The following is a 9,582-nucleotide window of genomic DNA, read 5'->3' on the forward strand; positions in this document are numbered from 1 at the left end:
AATAGTCATACAAGGGACAAAACCTTACAGGTAGACCCACTAAGTAAGTCTATATCAACATGCATACATGGAAGGTAAGTCAACTACCACCGTTCTCCACAGCTTGGTGGAAGCGGAGGAGGACACCTTCAAAGAAAGGAATGCCCTGGTCAGTGTCTTTATAGATATTGAAGGAGTTTTCAAACAAGTAGCATATCAATCCATGGAGGCTTGTCTGGAACAGTTTGGAGTTCCTCCAGATGCTGTCAAGTGAATAGTAGCACTCCTAAAAAGTAGAAAAGTCACAGCAAAGATCAGGGATAATTAATTTCATTGCTAATGTTTATCACTGCTTGCACGAAACGGCCTGGGCTGTTACTGGCTACCAAGTAACCCAAAACTAAAAAAATCGTTATGAGAACAAATTATTCAACCCAACTAACTGAAACAACAGTATCCCGGTAATAGGTTAGCACTGAATAACTTATTACTGACACTAATACTGCAGATCTGTAATGGCAGCAAGTGCAGGCAGTGGTTATGCACATGTTTTATTGGTATCAGACACTTTTATCTTTCAAAATAGTAAAAAGTAAGTAAATTTTATAATGTTTTGTTTGTTATATTTTATAAATACATATCCTAGATTGTTTTTTATTCACCGTAATATTATTACTTTTTATACTGTAATTTGAAATGCAATGCATTTAAAATATAACGTAATTTGGTAAAAGTAGTTGTGGCGAGGATTCTTTACTCATGAATATTGATGATTCAATATTATTGATCACTCGAGGTTGGCCACTTAATATACTGCAGCCCTTTAGGATAAGACGTTATACTGACCTTGCACAGAGTTTTAAAAGATATCACATGTTGTCCTGAGCTGTTCTTGCTTGAACCAATGATATCTATCAAGGTAGTCACTTTTTCATCTTCATCCCCTCGTATAAGAGCACTGTATATCCAGACAAACTCCTCAATTCCAATGTGTGTTTGCTTGCCTCTAGCTTGATTCATCAAGTAGTCTGTGTAGCTTTTTAGCAGATCTGGTACTAAGTAATCTTTCCATAATCTCTGGAAAAATATCTCGATTGTCAGCCTTTAGAGAGATAAGTATATATGATCTCAGTAAGAATAATGAGAACATACAATATAAACCCACAACACCACAGTACACTATTTAAAAAATCCTATTGCAGTGGGAAACAACTTGGACACATCTTTTTTTCAACCTATTACAACACACTAGGTTTTAAGGCTCTCAGCCATCTGGCCGTCAGGAGCAGAGACAATAGCAAGAGGAACATCACCTAGCAACACTTTTATCTGCATCCTGCTACTCAAGAAAAAGTTCAAAATACCATATTGAACCGGAAACCAAAGACAACAAATTCAGTGTACTGTGCAGTGCACGGGGAAACTTTAATAAGCGGCCTACACTCGTTATTCGATTGCTATTATGGAACGGTTTGATATATTATCCAACTTTGGTGTATATAAAAATTGTATACAGAGTTATAATAAAGTACTGTTACAAGAAGAATCTCAAAGTTACAATTTTAAATACACAAATTTTACAATAACATTAGAAAACAACAAAACCAACTACAGCCTAGACTTATAGATATCAAAGAAACCTTACAGTATTTATAACTTGCCCAGCTTGATATTAATAAGTAACCGCTTTTGTGAAATGAAGGAAAGAATTCTTCCCAAGTGTTACCACGAGCCAAACCCACATGTTGAAGCTTCTTAAACAAATCTTGTCACTTGTGAGAAATATCTTACATATTTTCGTCATATTCATTGCCATTTTCAGTCTCAAAATATTAGTTACTTCTTGTTTACATCAAAACTACTTTAACTAAGAAGTTAAAATCAATCGATACTGATTAATTATTTTTAATTATTACCTAACTTAAATAGTTTATATCAACAGATGTAAACACTTTAAAATAATACACGTTGGGTAATATTTCAATTTTACATAAGTAATTTTAATTATTAAAAATGGAAGTCAATTTTAGAAAACTACACAACATTACTTTGAAAGATGATAAGACATTAATAAAATATATTGTTTTTGTGGCTTCATAATGTTGGACTCGTACCGAAAACCCCATTATGTAAAATTTGTGGCAAAGAAACAACTGTAACTGTGAGAGGAGCAAATATGGTCATCTTCAGTTTTCCTAATTTTTGTTATAATAATTTGTTTGATCACTTTAAATATTAAATTCACATTTTAATTTAAAACATATGATTGTTATTGAGGACTATAGGTACTTTTATATCGATTGTTAGCCTAGGATTTGATATGCGAATATTAGGTAGGTATCGAAGACTACATTCTTCGATATAAAAAACCGGTCTGCTTATCTTACCCTACCCTAGCGATTGAAGAATGAGTGTAGGCCGCTTATTAATATCTACCCCAGTGCACTAATTGTGACAAGCGAAAAACATCCCTCAAGTTAATAAGTTACTGATCAGTAAAATACGACAATTTTAAAAAGGTAATCACTAATGCTTGAGGGCTAAAATAATTATTAAAAATTCACCTAACCATATTATTCTATGCTAGCAGGGCCATGGCCACTACTGTAGAAGTGCACATAATTTAAATTAGCATTACGAAGTAAAGTAAAATAATACGTCTTTTATGTCCATTCAGAGACAATAATAAGTAGTAAAAATTAAAGTGCACTCACCATACTAACTTATATATTGGATAATATCCAATAAACATTACTCACTAGCACCACAAAAGAACTGCAACAGATGAACATTACTTTTTAATAACTATTTTGCTCAATTCTTACCTGATCCAGTGGTGCCTAAATGACACTGTTACATTAACAGAATTCATTATAATTATGTTAGGGCAACTTTGATCAACAGAAGCAACTTGATTAACACCACAAAATCCATTTTTAGTCAGAAATGCAGATTAATACTGTGGTGGTTAATGATTTAGTAAACTTCCAAGATTACAAAGTCTATAATGGGATTCATTTGATTTGATTTTTGACTGCACATGGACATATTAGTTGATAATTGTTTGGTTTATTAGGATCTTAATAGGTCGACATGGAAATTAGCCTAGCCCCACCTTTTACCCAAAACTGAGCAGAAGAAAGATGTCAATTGTCAATTACCTGCATATCTTGCTTGTTAAATTGTGAATGACTTCCTTTCTTTTCCAGAAATAAAGTTAGTCTTTTCCTTTCTGTAGGATTGAGAGATGTACGACTTGGCTTTTCTAAACTTTGTTTACCTCCCATTATTATGTTGTAATAATTATAGGTATTTATAAAATGATAGTATGAAGAATTAGTTAGCCTACATTTGTCATTTAATTGTACATTTGTGTGTGTGTTAAAACTCAATCAGTTCTATTTATAGTCCATTGCACAACATAATTCAAGTGATGTGTTCACACCAAACTGACAAACCCACGTAAAAATCACACATAACCTTAACCTCAATTGTCATCAGATCTACTTACAGTTCTCAGAATTTAAATTCCTCCATATGTTCAAAAGTCATAATGATTGGCTGCAGGCATAGAGTATAAAAGAAAGCTGCAGTTACAATTTCAAGCTTTGCAAAAAACACACAAAAACTTGAACTAAAATAGTCTATATCTGCAACCGAAATCAAAATATAAAATGTTATTAAAACCATGTTATTAACAAATTACGATTTTAATTTAACATTTGTTTATTTAACCGAATAAAACTATTAAAAATAGCTGTTGGAAATGATATTTTGATTAACTATAGATATATTTGTAACATGTGGAATAATGGAAAGGCTGAAATGCATTTTACTATTCATTTATTGCAATAATCACTGACGTCTAAATATTAAAAAAATACATATTTATTCATTTTCTTTATTATTGTTTATATTAGTTTTTATAATTTTCGCTCAAATCTTATATTTCCGAAATAATTACTACATTTTCATTGTCTTTATGTTCCAAAAATGAAATTGAGGTGGTTTCCGAAAGAAGGGCTCATAAGGCCTATGTGCTTTTTATCCAGAAATAGTTTTAAAAGATCCACAATGTTGTTACAGTATAGTATATATTCACAATATTCACAGCATGTTTTGTTATGATATCTTTACTCTATGGGCTGAGAGTGACTTTTTTGTAAACATTTACACAGCTGTTTTGCTAGTTAGGTGGTTGGTTGTTGGGCTACAGTGAGATAATTTTTATCCTTGACTGTGGGCCTAATTTTTAAATAACTATTATTTTACAGTAGTTAAAATGGATTCTCCTATAAAAAAGAAGATATGGATTGTTTACAGTGACGAAAGTTTAAAATGTCAAGATAAAAAAAATCAAAGAAAGTGCAGGTAGAGTAAATAACACATAAACACTTCTTGTAACGCTGTTAATTCAAAACAATTCTCTCTCGTGACTGCGTGATGCAAGGACAAATGCTTTAAAGCACTTTTTCTTCAGGACCAATGTAATCTGTTTGATTCATTCTGCAGTGGCCAAAACAAATCTCTTCAAGACTCATTTTGTCTTGTATGAATAAATCAGGAAACGTGCAAGTTGTACGAGTACCTAATAAGAAAACCCGAGGCTGAATACATTGTCATATAACGTCCTTTGAAGGAGTTAGCCGATAGATATGCCCAAAATTGTAGTTTCATTGTTTAATATCTAGGCTGAGAGTATTTCAGTCAAAGATCACGGAAAGGTTAGGTTTTCATATAAACGAGTTTTCATAATAGCAGACCCCACAAACTGAAAGCTGGCGTAATGGAGTTAATGAATGAACTTTTAGCATTCATACTTAGCGATCCAAGGCATTATAGTGCCCATAAAGCCACTTTAAAGTACTTTGACAATCCAGATCACAATGTAAAAATACTGTTTGCCAAATTCAAAGATTTTTTTAAAGAAAAAGATAAGTATATGTATTAATATGCATTACGTAAAATACTCCAAATTGTTTAAAGAGAAGTTTAGAAGTTTAGGTACGAATTTAAAAAACCTAAAACCAATGTTTGCGATATTTGTGCACAAATGAATGGAATCCAAATGACGCCTGCAAACTAGCCTTTCAAATCCATAAAAGGAATGCCGCTATGGGTAAGTTATTAATAAAGACTCCATTTCAATGGCCACAAAGGAGGTAATCAACCATCTGGTTGTTGAGATTGACTACGGTCAAAATTATACAATTCATCGTCTCAATGTCAACAGTTAATTTTATAAGCGTGTGCTTAGCTGTACCTGTTCAATATCCACGTCTACTCTACAATGAACATTAATCATTTTCTACTGTCACATAGAAACTCATGCTGGGAAAATGGAAATTCTGTCTTTCGTTTATAAATGACTACCTTACAAACTCTAAACAAGCCTAGTTTAAGGCTTTTGCTTATGTCCAACGTAACAGGTAACATACACAGAAACACCACCGTGACTAAGTTTTGTTCATGTTTTGCTAAAGTACACAATTTGGACGTTTTTCATTTGTATCTAGTTCTGGGGCATATCTTTCGACAGAGTGGCCTAAACTTTGGTCTTGTACGCAACAAACTAAAGCATAAAGGAATTATTGGATCAGCACTTTCATGGCTCGAAGCGATTGTTACATCTCAAGCTAATGCTTACCCACTTTAAATGTAATAGACGGTAACTTTATTAGGGACTTGGAATCAGCTCTTGCACAATTTTTCTTAATTTCTAAAAACAGAAAATACACTATTATGAAGTACTTTATCATGAAATACACCACCTGTGGCAGCGTACTGTGAGAATTATATCCACATGCACTCTCCATTCAAGTATCTTCCTATCGTGAACACAGACTCATTAATCAGTATACATATTCAACTAGTACCTTTAGTTCCTATTTCAGAAGCAAACGAGAAAGACGTAAGGAGTCACTCTTGCCTCAGAAAACAACGAAAGGATTGAGTTTATTATAAATAGAAAAGACTAATACTTTTAAGACGTAAGTTAGTCTTAATTTTAAGTGTTTCTTGTAAAAATATAGAAGTTTCAAGATCAAAAAGTTTTTTGTGTGGTAAGTCCTATTGATAATGCAAGCTTCCAAAGCCAAGTGATCTTCTACATAAAATTTTCTTCTACAGGTTTGGCCGTGCTTCTGCAGCACTTTTTCTTTATTTAAGCAATGTTAAGGCACATCCGGATATTTAATCTAAATTTCTAAAAGAGATTGCTTGAATACATCAGTGGTGTTACAGAGCATGAAGCCTAACATAATTAAGTTTTTTAACAACGACCTGCATTAATTCTTAAACTTAATTTTTACCACAGGAGCCAATAACTTACTCGTGCTTCAGACCGAGCCACCTAGCTCGAACCATGGCTAGTGCACACATACGAGCCACCCCCCCAGTCCACTCCACGAGAATACCTAGTACGGTCCGCATCAAACGTAGTGTAGTCACTAGCAGTCGCCTCTTCAAGTGGAGTGTATTAATAGTTCATATTGTTCAGTGACTCTTCTACTGTGGAATGGTCTGTACTCGCTTAGACCGTGAATGAAGTGTTATAATATAAAAGGAGGAGGGTAGTGTCACCCTTCCCTCTCCAGACTTCACGTTTCCTGAATCGGTCTGTTCAAGGAACACTGGGCGCGTGCGTTGCGATATTAGACAAATTCGTCGTCAAACCTAGCATTATGACCAACTTTAGAGTATAGTCGATGCACTATATTTTCTCTTTTCTATAGCTACGAGTCCAATTTCTCAGCATAACTAATTAATTGCTTGTTAAAATAATGTGGCAAATTGAATCTCAAGAAGGCTTATGTGAGCAAAGATTGAGCATTTAGTTATTTACGTTCTAATTAATCAAAAATGTATTGAAGACCAATATTTCAGTAAAAAACTTTAATAATTTAACAATATAAACCACATATAAGAAAAAACTAGATACAATTATTTCAAAGATGAGCTGTAACTAATAGTTCAGTCAGTCAAGCTGGTTTACAGCACTAAAATCTATCGTCGCCGACCATTCTTTATTTATACAAATTAATTTTTGGCGACTGGCCGCGGGCCGGAAGAAACCCTTTGGCGAGCCAGACCTGTCTCGTGAGCCGTAGTGTGAAGACACATGCACTAGACAGTTTTACGATGCGAGATTGCTCTCCAATTCTCGTGTACAAATGTCCGACATTTATGGTGACACCGCATTAGACTAGCAATTTTTATTTTCGGACACAAAACTTGAGCAATTTCTTACCAGTGTAAACACAGTTTTAACAAGCGGAAGAGCTCTCTCCTGTGCGGTGTCGCGAGCAGTATCGGACAGTTGTAAGCGAAAATTGGAGAGCCATATCAGATAGTAAAACTCTCTATTGTAAACACATCCGTACCGCGGCAGTATCGTATGTCTGACAGTTGGTTTGCGAGAAGCTGAGAGCATATTCGGATATTAAACTGTCGAATCTAAATATGCGTCAACATTAGTTAGTAAAGTTGTGACAGAACTTGCAAAATAAAAAAAGTGAAAACTACTATAGTCGAATTGATTACAAAATAGGACTGGGACCGGTGGGAGGGGCGCGGTCGACGGCTGAGAGCAGCCAATCAGCTTCGAGTAAACCGCACAGCGTTGCCGTTTTCACATCCGCACGTCACTCCTCAGTCTCAGTCTCTGCCCAGCAACCGATTCGTGCGTTTCACTTTGTAGTCTCGTGTTCTGTGTAACTATAGTGGTGTTACCGTTGTTAAACAGTCCTTTTCAGGACTTAGTTGTGACTTAGGCCTAGTGTAACAAACTATTTTGTACTTTCATAAACCTTCGTACTGGTAGTTAATGATTATATTTACATCATGAATGCAGAAAATCAAACTGTGAAAACGTCGTGGGCGTCCGCGCATTCATTCATCATAAGCGTTTACATTATCAGAACGTAGGACGTGGTGTACCTCTGCGCACTCAAGCCAGAAAACTTGTTTGCACTGCCAAAGAATATTTTTCCAACAGGAAAAAAACAAACAATGGCCCACTCTTACCCGTTGCCAAAGTTGTACAACGAACTGCAGCGGCCCTGGGCATAAATAAAAATACCGTTGTAAAAATTTGTTCAGAGAAGAAGAAAAACATCGTTGAGGGAGGAAGTGGAAAAAGTACATACCCCAAACAAAAAGAAACTTCCACGTCAGAAACGAGTTACAAACCTGGATAATTTCCAAAAAGATGCAATCCGTCGCCATGTGTATGCATACTATAGACGAAAGGAATATCCAACTTTAAAAAAAACTAATTCAATCATTGAAGGATGCCGATTTATTTAACGGTTGCAAATCTTCACTTTCACTTGTTTTAAAACAACTTGGCTTCAAGTACAAGTCAGTTGGGAAACGGAAAGTACTTCTTGAAAGACCAGATGTAGTTGCATGGCGCTGTAGGTTTCTTCGTCAAATGAAGAACTTAAATTTAGATGAAGTAGTCTGGATTGGACGAGACATGGTTTAACACAAATCACTCCCAAACAAACACTTGGACCAGACGACTCTGTTCAAGGTACAATGTCCGTACCTCTGGGTAAAGGGGGAAGATGATATTGCTTCACGCCGGTAATTCTAAAGGGTTTATTCCAAACAGCCTTTTACTTTTTTCTTCGAAAAAAAAAACGAGTGATTACCATGAAGAAATGGACCACGAAAAGTTTTTTAGGCTGGTTTGTAAGCAATCTTCTTCCAAATTTGGAAGAATCCTCAACCATAGTATTTGATAATGCTAAGTACCACTCAAAAGTATTGGACAAGGCCCCAACAATGGCTTCAAAAAAATGTTTGATGGTGGAATGGCTACAGAAATTCAACATCCCATTTGAAGCAGACATGAAGAAAGCAGAACTTTTGGAAGTAATAAATTTACACAAGCCTCGCTTTCCAAAATATGTTATTGATGAGTTAGCCAAGGAACGTGCCATTACTGTAATTCGTTTACCTCCGTATCACTGCCACTTCAATGCTATATAGAGTTGGATTTGGGCCCAAATCAAAGGACACGTTGCAAAAAACAATAAAAACGTTCACATTGACGGAAGTAACAAGATTAACCAAGGAGGGATAGACTTAGTAACAGGAGATGAGTGGAAAAAAATTGTATCACATACAAGGAAAAACCATAGAGGATGCGTGGGAAAATGAGGGTGTTCTGGAAACTGCGATTGAAGAGCTCATCATCACGTTAAAAAACAGCGACGACGACTCCAGCGACGACAGCAGTGCTTTTTCGGATGACCAAAATTTGGGAGAAGATCGCTTTGACCACCTGCTATCAGATGAATCTCAACATGACAGTGAAGATGAAAAAGTGACAGTGACTTAAGTGGGAGTGCAACAATTATGCCCAGAAGGTAGAGTACTACAATTTGATGAATTTTTATAAGTGTACGTAATAAACAATTTCAGAGTACAGCTACTAAACTAGACCTAATTAAACGTTATTGTTTTGAATGACAGTAATATGTATGTAAATAAAAATATTTAACATGTAATGCTTGTTGACTGTTTTCTTATCCTGCTTAATTTGATAGATTTACTATTTTATATATATATATATATATATATTATATATATATA

The 9,582-nt window shown here is 34.9% G+C and overlaps 1 protein-coding gene across 2 annotated transcripts in view; it reads right to left on the reverse strand.

Moving 5' to 3' along the window:
* Positions 1-3,491, reverse strand: part of LOC124362322 (MTOR-associated protein MEAK7) — a 30,190-nt gene extending 26,699 nt beyond the window's left edge. The window contains exons 1-2 of one of the 2 annotated variants that reach the window (XM_046816743.1): positions 3,141-3,491; positions 826-1,056 (exon numbers count right to left, since the gene is read on the reverse strand). In XM_046816743.1, coding sequence (XP_046672699.1) covers positions 826-1,056; positions 3,141-3,266 — 357 coding nt within the window. In that variant the 5' untranslated portion in view covers positions 3,267-3,491. The remainder of the gene's footprint in view (positions 1-825; positions 1,057-3,140) is intronic. The other variant, XM_046816734.1, reaches the window with a different exon arrangement.
* Positions 3,492-9,582: the final 6,091 nt, after the last annotated feature.

This window comes from Homalodisca vitripennis, chromosome 1, assembly GCF_021130785.1.
Source record: "Homalodisca vitripennis isolate AUS2020 chromosome 1, UT_GWSS_2.1, whole genome shotgun sequence".
In the NCBI taxonomy this organism is placed as follows: domain Eukaryota; kingdom Metazoa; phylum Arthropoda; class Insecta; order Hemiptera; family Cicadellidae; genus Homalodisca; species Homalodisca vitripennis.